General features: G+C 45.3%; 1 protein-coding gene across 3 annotated transcripts in view; it reads right to left on the bottom strand.

Moving 5' to 3' along the window:
- Nucleotides 1-13,650, bottom strand: part of LOC127571297 (SLIT-ROBO Rho GTPase-activating protein 3) — a 221,898-nt gene that overhangs the window by 50,882 nt on the left and 157,366 nt on the right. For 2 of the 3 annotated variants that reach the window (XM_052017566.1, XM_052017569.1), the window contains exons 9-12: nt 10,387-10,584; nt 8,737-8,821; nt 6,022-6,049; nt 2,000-2,102 (exon numbers count right to left, since the gene is read on the bottom strand). In XM_052017566.1, coding sequence (XP_051873526.1) covers nt 2,000-2,102; nt 6,022-6,049; nt 8,737-8,821; nt 10,387-10,584 — 414 coding nt within the window. The remainder of the gene's footprint in view (nt 1-1,999; nt 2,103-6,021; nt 6,050-8,736; nt 8,822-10,386; nt 10,585-13,650) is intronic. The other variant, XM_052017568.1, reaches the window with a different exon arrangement.

Here is a 13,650-nt window from a genome sequence, read left to right as displayed (position 1 = left end):
CAAATGCACTACCCTCATCAAAAAATACAGTTCAGTCAGTCAAATAAAAGCATGCTTTCAGGTGTTGAGTTCTCTGCAGTCTAACCTCACCAGGGCCTTGCCCAAAGCATCTGTTCCTCTGCACGAACCTAATAGGGAATAAATGGGAGGGGTCTCTGCAGTGGACACCAATGAGGCACAGACACACTGGTAGGTCTTTACCTCTCCGTGAGGCCAGCTACAGCACAGAACAAGGTGGGGATTGAAGGTGAGACCCCCAGTCTGGGTGGCTCAACATTATACTGAAACTACATGCCCAGTAATGAGCCTTAGAAATCAGGAAATGCCTGTCCTGGGAAAGCAGACACAAATTATTTATTTAAAGTAGAACATCAAACAGTACAGCATAGGAACAGGCCTTCCAGCCCACAGTGTTTGCGCCGAATTCAATACCAAATTAAACGAAATCTTTTCTGCCTGCATATGGTCTGTATCTCTCCATTTCCTACATATTCATGTGTCTATCTGAAAACCCTTTAAACACCACTTCCACCACTACCCCTGATAGTCCATTCCAGGTACCTCCCACTCTCTGTCTAAAAAAACTTCTTTCAACTTTAATCTTCTCACCTAAATGCATGTCCTTTAGTACTTGACATTTCTACCCTGGGAAAAAGATTCTGACTGTCTACCCTATCATTGCCTCTCACAATTTTATAAAGTTCTATCAGGTTTGTCCTCAGCCTCTGAGATTCCAGATAAAACAATCCAAGTTTGTCCAACCTCTCCTTTTTGCTCATACCCGTTAGACTAAAGAGCATCCTGGTAAACATCTTCAGCATCTTTTCCAAAAGCCTCCACATCCGTCCTGTAATGTGGCAATCAGAATTGCACACAATACTCCTAGTGCGGCCTGACGAAAGTTTTATATAGCTGCAATGTGACTTCCTTATCTGGTACTCATGGCCCCGACCCATGAGGGCAAGCATGCCATACACCTTCTTTACCACCCTATCTACTTGATTGACCACTTTTGGGGAGCTATGAACCTGGACTCCAAGATCCCTCTGTACATCAAAATATATTACTATCAATAATATTCCACAGAATGTTGATTCATCTTCTGTTGGGAGGGGAGGAAGGAGTGGGGTCTGGCTTAGGTTTGTCTCCCATAGTTGAGAGGCCTCGTCTTGGGTCTACCAGCCTGACCTTCATGACCTTTCAGGGAAGGCCAATAGAGGCTCAGCGCTAGGGTCACTACTGCCGGCAGAAGTGGTTCCAGCCACCTGTATCTGATGCCTCCTGTTTGGCCTCTTGGACATTGGGAATTGATGGGATGAGAATTGAACCACAAAACTGCACCATCCTTCCCTCACACCAGCTTCTATTCAGGCTTTGACTGGACCATGATACAGTAGATGGGTGAATGTCCTTTCTACCATAAATGGGATGTTGGCATGGTTGGCAAAACCAGCATTTATTACTCATCCTTAAATTCCTTGGAGAAAGTGGAGGTGGGCTGTACTTCTTCAGCCCCTGCAACCTCAGTGTGATGTGGTATTAGTTAGGAAGCTCCAGGAAATGGAAATAAAAAAAATACTGCAGATGCTGGAAATCTGAAATAAAATTAGGAAACACTGGGCAGGTCAAGCAGCATCTGTGGAGAGAAACAGAGTTGATGTTTCAGGTCAAACACCCTTCGTTCCAGACCTGAAATGTTACTTCTGTTCCTCCTTTACAGATGCTGTCTGACCTGCTAGGTGTTTCCAGTGGTTTTTACATGTATCTAAGAAGTTCCAGGAATTTACCAAAGGACTTTGAAGGATTTTCCCAGCCAGGACATGAAATTAACCCCCCAGTGACTACCCGATACAAGGCCCGATTAGACAGCGAGGCTACCAAGAGCACAGGAGGTGCACTGCAGCCCTGGGTGAGACAGAACCAGCAAGGGTTTGAAGAGACACAGAAAGCCACCATTCCATTCAGCATTTGCAGTCTCCCAGCGCCTGCCACCAAGTACCTGTATGAACGTCTCCATATCGCCATTAAACAATTTATGATTATACTGTGAGCGAGGCCTAGGCTTCCTCATTTTCTGTGGCTTAGGGGGAAGCGATGGGGGCCTGAGAGAAATGGAACAAAATCAACACACAGAGAAAACAAGAAGTTGGATCTGAGCAACAGTTAATCATCCATTGCAATGTTCGTTAGCAGTCATTCCCCAACACTTTGCTCATTATATAACAAGAGCTGCAGCATGTAATTTGCTTCCCCTGTCCTAAGATGCTAACTCCTGCTCTGTCTCTGATGCCATAAGCACTAAGCACCTCTGGAAGCCCATTTATGCGGTCTTTCATCAGCTGTGAGTTTAGTTAGCGAGTAGCAGCAGGTATTCGACTATGGGGAGCATTAGAGCCAAGCCAACTCATATATTTTCATCATGACATAGAAGGAGGCTATTTGGCCCATCACCTCTATGCCAGTTCTCAGAGCATTCTCATCAGTCTCAATCCCCCACTAATTCCCCTGTAACCTCTTCTCTCTCACATACTTGCCTATCAATACCCCCCAGATTCTAACACTCATCTACACTGGGGGTCATTTACAATAACCCACCAACCTGCATGTCTTTGGGATGTGGGAGGAAACCAGAGCACCCGGGGGAAACCCACGTGATCACAGGGAGAACATGCAAACTCCACACACACATCATCCGAGGTCAGGATTGCACCTGGGTCTCTGGAGCTGTGAAGCAGTGGCTATACCAGCTGTGCCACTATACCTGCCAATTGGTGTGGCTGTATAGTGGTCAGGGGCCTGGACTGTTGATTTGTATCAAAGCAAGAGTTCCACAACCCAGTCCATCACACAAACCAGCCTTCCCTCTGCCGACTCTGTCCACGCTTCCCGCTGCCTCGGGAAAGCAGTCAACATAAACAAAGGCCCCTCCCAACCCAGTCATTCTCTCTTCTCCCCTCTTCCGTCAGGCAGAACAATATAAAAGCCTGCGAGCATGAACCACCAGACTCAAGGACAGTTTCTATCCCACTGTTATCACACTCTTGAATGGACCTTTCATACACAAAAGATGAATTCTTGATCTCCCAATCTACCTTGTCATGGACCTTGCTCTTTATTTGTCTACCTGCACTGCACTTTCTCTGTAACTGTAACATTATGTTCTGCATTCTGTTTTCTTTTTATTACCTCATTGTAATTATGTATGGCATGATCTGTCTGGATGGCATGTAAAACAAAGGCTTTTCACTGTAACTCAGTACATGTGCCAATAATAAACCAATACAAAAAAAGACAAATGGACAATTTAGATTCAAATAACTAACACATTGTGAAGGGCCAGTATCCATAATGGTGGCCATGTAACTCTCTGATTTCTGAAACATATTTTCAGAGAAGGAATTCTAACCATTGTGTGACTCCAGTCCTGCTAATGTGGTTTACTTAAGTGCCCACTGAAATGACCCAGTAAGCCACTTAACTCAGGAGAAACTTGGGATGGGCAAAGAATGCTGGCCTTGCCAAAAATGTCCACATTCCATGAATGAATGAATGAAGTAATAAAAATACCACCACACTTTGCAGAGGGGCCGGTGATCACATGGTGGTCTGATGCACAAGTCCAAATGCTGTGTGGCTGCTTGTAGCACTATGATTCCCCGTGACCCAGATGGTCAGGCTCAGCACAGAACCTAGTGTGTTCTTCATGCTATAGCTGAATGCAAAAGGGGGGTTGATCTGTTTTGGATCCAAGCCCGCCAATCACCTCAACGATCCACATCCACTGCATTCCCCAATTGATTCCACCAGCTCCGCATACCGATCATTTGGCAACACTCGAAGCATTGCAGTACAGGGACCTGACTACCAGAAGTGCCAGCCAGTCAGTATCCTATTTACATGCACTCAGTAACTCTTCAAATGCCTGCTTCTGTTGGGTTTGGACTCAATAACACTGGCCTATCTCTGAACAGGGAGGAATGATATGGATCTCCCTTCCACTCTCTAAATCTGCAGCCCAATAAATTAGCACATACAGTTTACTAATTACCCATCATTGCTGAAATACCAGTGTGAGGACTTGTTTATAGGGGCTTCTATGTTTACGATGTATTTTAGTAAACTGTCCCCTCAATGATGAAACAGCTATGGGTCATAAGGTTAAGAGACAAACCTAGTATAAAGAGATCTGATGGCTTTGTTTTACAGAGTTCGTGGGCAATCTTGGGTGGAGACATTAATGGGAGGGGATTTATAATTGGTGGTGAGGAGCAGTTGGGTTAACAGAATAGGGCGGGTCCGAAGAAAGCTTTGAGTAAAGACATAGCAGATGCTTATGTTATGTGGAGATGAAGGCCTCTGTTTATGAAGATATAGGGAGTTATAGGGGATGGATCTTTGGGTAGCTGTGGTTACTGGAAAGCTGCTGCTGGGCTCATTGCGGGGTTGGGAAGGGAGTGGTAAATTGCTTGGGCTGTGGTAGATAGTGGAGTGGCCATCTGTTTTCCTTCTTCATTGTCATTTCTTGGTAATGATCACTAGGCTGTGACGACCTTCTTCAAACAAGCCTATAAGACTGGAGACACAAGAGACTGCAGATGCTGGAATCTGGAGGAACACACAAAAAGCTGGAAGAACTCAAACGGGTCAGGTAGCATCTGTGGAGGGAAATGGACAGTCAACATTATGGGTCGAGACCCTTCATCTGGACTTCAAGGTTCAGCAGCCTGTAGGTTTGTCAGTGAAGAGTGGATGTCAGAGGTAGGGAAATAGTTCAATAAGAGAAGGAAGGGGTGGGTGCAATGTAAGGGGTGGTGTGATAGAGAAGGGTTATTAATCTATTATCAGCACTCCTACAGAAAATGTCATTGAATAAGTGACAGATTTAATGTTTCATTTTTTCCCCAAAGGGGAGTTGGTCTTATCTTTAATGGCAGGGGTGGGAGGGGAGATGGGAGCCAAGTCACTGTTGGATGTACAGTCAAAACAAAGCTAACAGGCCACTCAACTATTACACACATCGAGACCAGCAGAGTGGGAGCAAGTTGTGATGGAGCCAGATTAATGGGATTGAAGACCAATGTAAAACTGGGCAGGATGCAGAGGAAGGGTGAGGTTAACAGCACCCAGAGCGAGAGCTGGCACTGGAACCCCGACAAATCACCCCACAGTCTGATTATGGCAGCTGAGTCAATGAATGGATAGAAGAATGCTGAGAACTAACTCTAGTCAGTGTTTTACCAAGGAGGACATGGGGCTAAAGTAAAGCAAGGGAGGTCTTCCCAATATATCAGCCCAGTGAGTGAAAAGCCCCGAGTCTCCTATCCTGACTGCACAGCAATGTAATTCCTGCCAGTAAAGATCAATTGCTCCTTCTAGCAACCCTATAGATTATATATTTAAATTAAGAATAAAATGTTTAGTATTTACAGAATAAGGAAAACACTACAAAGGTCAGTGGTATTAAACAGAACAGCAGACACTAACATACAGTATATGTCACTGAAATAAATGTGGATTTAAACACTGCAGACTGGTTTCGGTGCTTTTAGTTTGATTCATAAAATTTATGTTATTTTCCTTTGGGTAAGGTATGATTTGAATTCTGCAAAGGTTTAAAGGGTAATGAACAACTCAAGACTGGCGCATGTTAGTCACTGCCAACAGTCCAGGCTAAAGCTGCAACATTGGGTGAATGGACTACCATCCACAGGATCCCTGCTTCAGTCCCAGCCTCCACTCCTGACCCATGTTTGGCCTGGTCCTTTGACAGGGCAGAGGGGAGATGGTAAGTGGGTCCCTCCATATTACTTCATGTCACAACCTCTCCTTGACAATGGACAATGAACTACTGATAGCATCTGTGGAGACTTCCTGATATCTTAACACTGGAACAGTCAGTCAGCCCATGAAAACCGAAGGAGCCAAAACCTCATGGAGAAGAGCTCCACCCTTCACTGGTTGACTTGCATGAACCTCTAATAGATCTTCACTGATTAAGGTTAAAGAATGTTGGCGTCCTACCTTGAAGTACCACATTCGGCCTTCTCACCTGGAGGGGTAAATAGACATCACAGTTCAGCACAAAATTATCAATGTTTATTAATCCAACACTTCAAGAATCATTCTACACAGAACCATATTGATAAAATTCAGGTAATTTCAAGTAATATGGCAGGTAATTTGGTGATAAATTCACAAATCCAGTTCAATCACCTGTGAAACAACTTACCTGAGTTTTGTTTCCAAAACCGGTGCTCGAGTAGAAGTTTACCACACTAATAAAACCTTGAGATACTTTAGCATATTGGGGCTGTGCTGAGGCAACCCGAAATTAATCCTACAAAGTTCCCTGTACATTGTTCCTTCAAACATCCCCACAAAGGGACAGCAATTCACTCCACACCATCCACAAACTAATAACATGCAATTACTTCGTCAGAAAGCTAAGAAAAAGGCATGTCCCCATTGACCATCACCAATTTTTACAGATGCACCATAGAACAAACCCTTTCCAGATGCATCAGAGCTTTGTATGGCAACTGCTCTGCCCAAGACTGCAAGAAATTGCAAAGAGTTGTGAACGCAGCCCAGTACATCACACAAACCAGTCTCCCATCCATTATTTTGGTCTACACTTCCTGCTGCCTCGGGAAAGCAGCCAATGTAATCAAGGACCCCTCCCACCTTGGACATTCGTTCTTCTCTCCTTTCCCATCAGGCCGAAGATACAAAAGCTTGAAAGTACATACCACCAAACTCAAGGACAGCTTCTATCTCACTGTTATCAGACTCTTGAATGGACCTCTCATACGTTAAAGATGAACTCATGATATCCCAATCTACCTCGTCATAGCCCTCGCACTTTATATGTCTACCTGCACTGCACTTTCTCTGTAAGTGTAACACTTTATCATGCATTCTGTTTCTCTTTTTACTACGTCAATGTTCTTATGTGTGGCATAATCTGTCTGGATGGTATGCAGATAAAAGCTTTTCATTGAATCTCGGTACATGTGACCAATTCCAAATCTAAGTTCATGTAAGTTTGCTGAGTGTTGCTTCAGGTCTGTGCTCTGACACTTTCACTTTCCCACCAGCTGAGTGGAGAGCAATTCATCGCTGATATTAAATGGCTCAGTGAATCCCAATAGACAGAGGACATCCAAGTGGTGCTGAACACACATCTGATTGCCGTCAACATCCAAAGGTGAATTTTACACATAATATTGCACCTTTGATGACAACTTTGAGGGCATTCCAATGTGTTTCTCAACTAATAGTTTACATCTGAGTGTGGGTTCTGTTATCTTTGGCAAAACATTGGTAGGACATCAGGAGAAAGCCTTGCTCATCTTCAATGAGAATCATAAGATACAATAAGTCACACTGTGGGCTGAAGTTTCTGAAGCGGTGTAAATGGGTGAGAAAATGTATATAAAAAATGATGTTCTGGATGCATAGACTGATAAGGGAAAGGTAAGAACCAAGGGAAATCCATCCCTATTCTGTCTGGGTGGAGGCGGGGTAAGAGCAGAAGTGTGGGAAATAGAGGATATACAGGTAAGGGCTCCGGAGGAAGCCCTGTTTTCTGAAAAAGGAGGACATCTCGGATATCCTGGAGTGGAAGGCCTCATCTCAAGAACAGATGTGGCGGAGACTATTAAAAAAATGATATGCTGGATGCATAGGCTGGTAAAGTGAAAGATAAGGACCAAGGCAGGCACGGTAGTGTAACGGTTAGCATAACGCTTTACAGTGCCAGCGACCCTGGTTCAATTCCGGCTGCTGTCTGCAAGGAGTTTGTACGTTCTCCCCATGTCTGCATGGGTTTCCTCCAAGTGCTCCAGTTTCCTCCCACATTCCAAAGATGTACAGATTAGGAAGTTGTGGGCATGCTATGTTGGCGCCGGAAGCGTGGCGACACTTGCGGGCTGCCTCCAGCACATTCTCAGTAACGCAAAAAGACACATTTCACTGTGTTTCAATGTACATGTGACTAATAAAGATATCTATCAAGGGAATTCTGTTTCTGTTCTGTCCAGATGAAGGGTCTCGACCCGAAACGTAGACTGTCCATTTCCCTCCACAGATATTGCCTGAACCTGATCAATTCGTCTAGCATTTTGTTTTTTGCTTGTGTAAGTGGGTACTTGATGTTCGTATGAACTTAGTAGGCCTAAAGGCCTATTTCCATGCTATGTAGCTCTACGACTCTTCTATGTAGCTCTGTGACTATACTCCCAACTTTCCAATACAGAAGCAAGAGGATTACCACTGAGCCAAAATTGACAGCAAAGGCAAACCAAACCTAACTGTAGTGGTCTTCATTATAATAAGACCCCCGCCTCTTCACACTTGTTGACCCGGACAGACTACCAATTCCTGAAGTTCTGGGCTTCTATTACTAGGCTCTGAGATAATGCAAGCTAAAACTTTGAAGTTTTCCTATTTCCTCTCCTCCTCATATTTCTGTGAATGGAGTTCCACAGGGAAGCTGACTATCCTTTATTCTGTGTGGAGAGCAGGAGGAAGAAAACGGCCAACCAGAACCATTGGTCCTTGGGTGTCTGTGATGGTGGCCCGAACCCAGACACGGGTTGGGAAAGTAGCTGTAAGAAAAACCGGTGAAAGACACTGCTTTACTATCACAGTGTCTCCACTCATAGCAAATTTGCAGATCCCACCCTGAGCCACCTAACACTGCTCTTGAAAGAGGACAACTTGACCTTGACTGACCTTCCCCCAGAGTTTGCTTCAGGAGATCGTGCTTGGCCTGAAGCTTTGTGATCAAGTTGCTCCCATTCAAGTACTCCTTGAACTTCTGAAAGAGAAACAAGGGTTTCTGTTAGCACTTTACGTTACAAGATTTTATTACAGAATCACATCAACATCCAGGCATACTACAATGCAGGCACGGTAGTGTAGTAGTGTACCAGTTAGCATAACACTATTAGAGCATCAGCGACCCGGGTTCACTTCCGGCCGCTGTCTGTAAGGAGTTTGTAAGTTCTCCCCGTGACTCTGTGGGTTTCCTCTGGGTGCTCCGGTTTCCTCCCATATTCCAAAGACATACAGGCTAGGAAGTTGTGGGCATGCTACGTTGGCGCCAGAAGAGTGGCGACACTTGCGGGCTGCCCCCAGAATATTCCACGCGAAGATGCATCTCACTGTGTGTTTTGATGTACAGGTGACTAACAAAGAAATCTCATGTCAAGCAGCAAGAGACAAGCTGGTCTGGCAATTTCACCCCCCACCCATCCACCTTGTTCTGGAGCCCAATATTCAGATGGGGTGGGAGACTTTGTTCAGCATGGACCTGTTGCTCTCAACACTGTGCAGTGTGTTTAATATACTGGTCTTAGCATTATCCCAGCAATTTCATTACTGAATAAAAACAACTGTGATTTCTGGGAAGGATTGGAAATTAAAGGGAAAGTCCAGGTTGGAACCAACAACAACCACACTGCATTTGTTGAGCCAACAATTTACTGACACGGGGTGAAGGTGCTACTTACTATGCCATAGCTGGCACTACATGTGTCATAAACCAGCTGTGGACATGTTGTAGGAGACATTCTAACTCTCAGAAGCCAATGAACAGGTTACTTATTGCATCTGGTGCTTCCGTTGCAGCCTCCTCTACATCAGGAAGACCAGAAGCAGAGTGGGTGACCGCTTCACCGAGCACCTCTGTTCTGTCCGCTGTGCCACCTGGGATCTCCCAGTTGCCAGCTATTTCCCATTTCCACACCGACATGTCTGTCCACAGCTTCCTTCACTGCCAGGTCAAGGCTAAATGCAAATTAGAGGAACAGCACCTCATATTCCGCCTGGGCATTGAATCCTCAAACTTCTGGTAACTGATCCCCCCCCCCCCCCCGTCTCTTTTTCCCTTCTCTCCCCTCGGGATCCACCAGCAACCGTCACCCTATGTTTTCCCCACTCCCCCACCCTCTCCATCTGTCCACTTCCCACACACTCTTCCCACCAATTCCTCTCCCCACCTTTATTCCATGCTCCACCTTCCTCTCCTATCAGATTACATCATCTTCAGTCCTTTGTCACTTCTACCTATCACCTTTCAGCTTCTGACGTCATTCCCACTTTCCCCCCTCCCTCATCTGCCTGGATCCACCCATCACCCACCAGCTCTTGCACAACACCTTCCCCCCACCTCTTTATACTGGCTCTCTCTCCTCTCTCTTTCAGTCCAGATGAAGGGTCTCAACCCGAAACATTGACTGTTCATTTCCCTCCACAGATGCTGCCTGACCCGCTGAGTTCCTCCAGCATCTTTTGTGTTGCTCTATATTCCAGCATCTACGGTCTCTTGTGACTCTAGTGAACAGGTACTTTCTTTTAACCTGTCTCCAAAAGAGGGCTTACTGTGAAGTAGAAAATCTCGGTCTCCTGTTGATTAGCCCTCCGCTTTGCGATGTTGAGTTTGTTCATGTAAGTCTCGGAGGCAACGGATTTGACCGACTCTGTGGATCGGCTGTGGTGGAATGCGTCGGACACATCAAAGTCCTCCACAGTTAGCATGTCCTGCAGTGTCTGCATGGTGGCGTCCAGTGTCTTCCTGACCTGGAGGCAAAAGTATAAGAGGATGAGCAACGTGTGGTAGCCTAGGTGAGTAACTGCAGTGCATTTTTGTAGATGGTGCACACTGCAACCACTGTGTGCAGCACTGGGGTAAGGGGGTAAGTTCAAAGGAGATGTGAGGGGCAAGTTTTTTTTACACAGGGATGGTGGGTGCCTGGAAATGTGCTGCCAGAGGTGGTGGTAGAGGCAGATATGATAGAGGTGTTTAAGAGGCTCTCAGACAGGCACATAAATGTGCAGAGAATGGAGGGATATGGACATTATGTAGGTAGAAACAATTAGTTTAGTTAGGCATTTAATTACTAGTTTAATTGGTTTGGCACTATATCGTAGGCTGAAGGGCCTGTTCCGTGCTGTACTCTTCTACGTCCTATCTACAAGATGGTTCAAAATGAGGGAATGAATGTTTCAGTGCAATTTTGTCCTGGATGGTGCTGTGCTTCTAGAGTGTTGCAGCTGCACTCATTCAGGCAATTGGAGAATATTTCATTGCACTCCTGACTTATACCTTCTCGATGGTGGAAAGGTCTTGGGGTATTGGGAGTTGACATTCTTCAAATGTCACCCAGTCTCTAACCTGCTCTTGTAACCACAGAATTTATGTGGCTGATCTAGCTGAATTTCTGATCAATGGTGGCCTCCAGGGTGTGGATGATGGTAAAGCCATTGAATGTCAAGGCTAGGTGGTTAGACTCTCTATTGCATACTGTAGTTACGGTTTAACTCAAGTTCAAGTTTATTGGCATACATACACAGGGTATAAATGCCATGAAAGTTAGCTTTTTGCAGTAGCAGCAGCACAGTACATTACAAGATGAGGACAAACATAAGTTGACGTCGACTTAAGTTAACATACATTATACCTAACATAAACGACACAATAACATCTATCATTAAAGATTGCCACCATCCCAGCCATCGCATCTTCTCACGGCTGCCATCAGGCAGGAGGTGCAGAAGCCTGAAGTCCCACACCACCAGGTTCAACAACAGTTACTTCCCTTCAACTATGCAGCTCTTGAACCAACCTGCACAACCCTAATGCCTACCTCAGTATAGGAACACTGTGACCATTTTGTACTACAATGGACTTTGTCATTTTTTGTTCTAGTTGTGATCTTTCTAGTATGATTTTTGTATAATTTATGTTTTTCTTGTGAATGTTGTGTATCTGATGCTACCTGTGATGCTGCTGCAAGTAAGTTTTTCATTGCACCTGTGCATACATATACTTGTGCATATGACAATAAACCCGACTTTGACATAACAACATCCGTGCAAGTTGAGAGAAAAAAGAAATATAGTCCAAGGTAGTGTTAGTAGTTCTGTGCTTCGTCTTCACTAGGCTGGCACCTCATCATTTTATGGTATCTGAGTAATGCTCCTGACATACCCTTCTGCACTCCTCATTGAGAGTGAGGGATACACCTTACTATGATGTTTCACATTGTGCTCGTGTATATTTCTGCTGATGGTCCACAGTGTCTGATGACGCTGCAGTGTGAGCTACCAGAACTGTTGCATTTAGCACGATTGGAAATCCCCACAACACAATGGAGGGTCTACTCAGTGTGAAGACTCCACAAGTACTGTGCAGTGGTCACTTCTACCCCAAGAATGTCATGGACAGATACATCAATAGAACATAGAACAGTACAGCACAGGAACAGGCCCTTCAGCCCACAATGTTGTGTTGTAATTAAGCTAATGACGCCTAATCCCTTCTATTTACACATGATCCCTATCTCTCCATTCTCTGTGCCTAACTAAGAGCTCGTTAAGGCTGGAACTTTATTCTTTGGAGCATAGGAGACTGAGGAGTGATCTTATAGAGCTGTATAAAATCATGAGGGCCATGCATAGGGTGAGTGGACACAGTCTTTTCCCAGGGTTGGGGAATCAAGAATTAGAGGGCAAGGTGAATGATTTAATACGAACTCGAGGGGCAACTTCTTTACACAAAGGGTGGTATGTATGTGAAATGAGCTGCCAGAGGAAGTGATTGAGGCAGGTACAATAACAGCATTTAAAAGACACTTGGACAGTAACGTGGGCAGGAAGAGTTTAGAAGGATATGGTCCAAATGCTGGCAAATGGGACCAGCTTGGATGGGCATCTTAGTCGGCATGGACCAGTTGGGCTGAAGGGCCTGTTTCTCTGCTGTATGACTCAGTGTTTCTGCAGGTGCCTAGGGACTCTTGTACCATCCGCCTCCCCTTCCCCGTGAGGTCCGTGAGCATAGCTGCTTCGATTGGCCAGACAGGCAGAGCAGGGCATGCTGGGTAATCCTTGGGCCAAGTTGCACCGGGTGGTGTCCCATGCACAAGGATGTTGCCAGGACTCGAGGGACTGAGTTAAAGGGAGAGGTTGGACAGGCTAGGACTTTGTTCATTGGAGTATTGGAGACTGAGGGGAGTCATGATGGGCATATATAGGGTGAATGCAGGGAAAGCAAATCAAAAACTCGAGGGCATAGGTTTAAGGTGAGAGGGGAAAGATTTAAAGGGACATGAGGGGCAACTTCTTCAACAGAGGGTGGTGCGTATATGGAATGAGCTGTCAGAGGAAGTGGTTGAGGCAGGTACAATAACAACATTTAAAAGCCAGTTGGACAGGTACATGAATAGGAAGGGTTTAGAGCGATATGGGCCAAACACGGGCAAATGGAACGAGCTTAGGTGGGCATCTAGATCAGCATGGCAAGTTGGGCCAAGGTCCTGTTTCTGTGCTGTATTACAGCATCTATGGACACCATCAGGCTGACCAAGAATAGATCCATCTAATTCATCTGGTTCATCATGATGGTTCCAGTCATGAGTACAATGCAGGGAAGGTGGCAGACAATTAGAGTTAAGCTCCCACAAGCAGCAGTGGGGTAATGAACATGTAACCTGCTGTAGCTGTTGGATGAAGGAAAGCTCTTGTTGTGAACTTCCTTACTTTCTGTGCCAATCCTTCTAACCCAATCGATGCTCCCCCACCCACATCCCCCTCCTCTCACTCAAAACTAAGGCTTCGTCTCCCCCTCCCCTATTTTTCCATATTGTA

Source organism: Pristis pectinata, chromosome 6 (assembly GCF_009764475.1).
Source record: "Pristis pectinata isolate sPriPec2 chromosome 6, sPriPec2.1.pri, whole genome shotgun sequence".
NCBI lineage: Eukaryota > Metazoa > Chordata > Chondrichthyes > Rhinopristiformes > Pristidae > Pristis > Pristis pectinata.
Note: the sequence above shows the minus strand (reverse complement) of the source record. Positions and strands in the feature narration are given on the sequence as shown.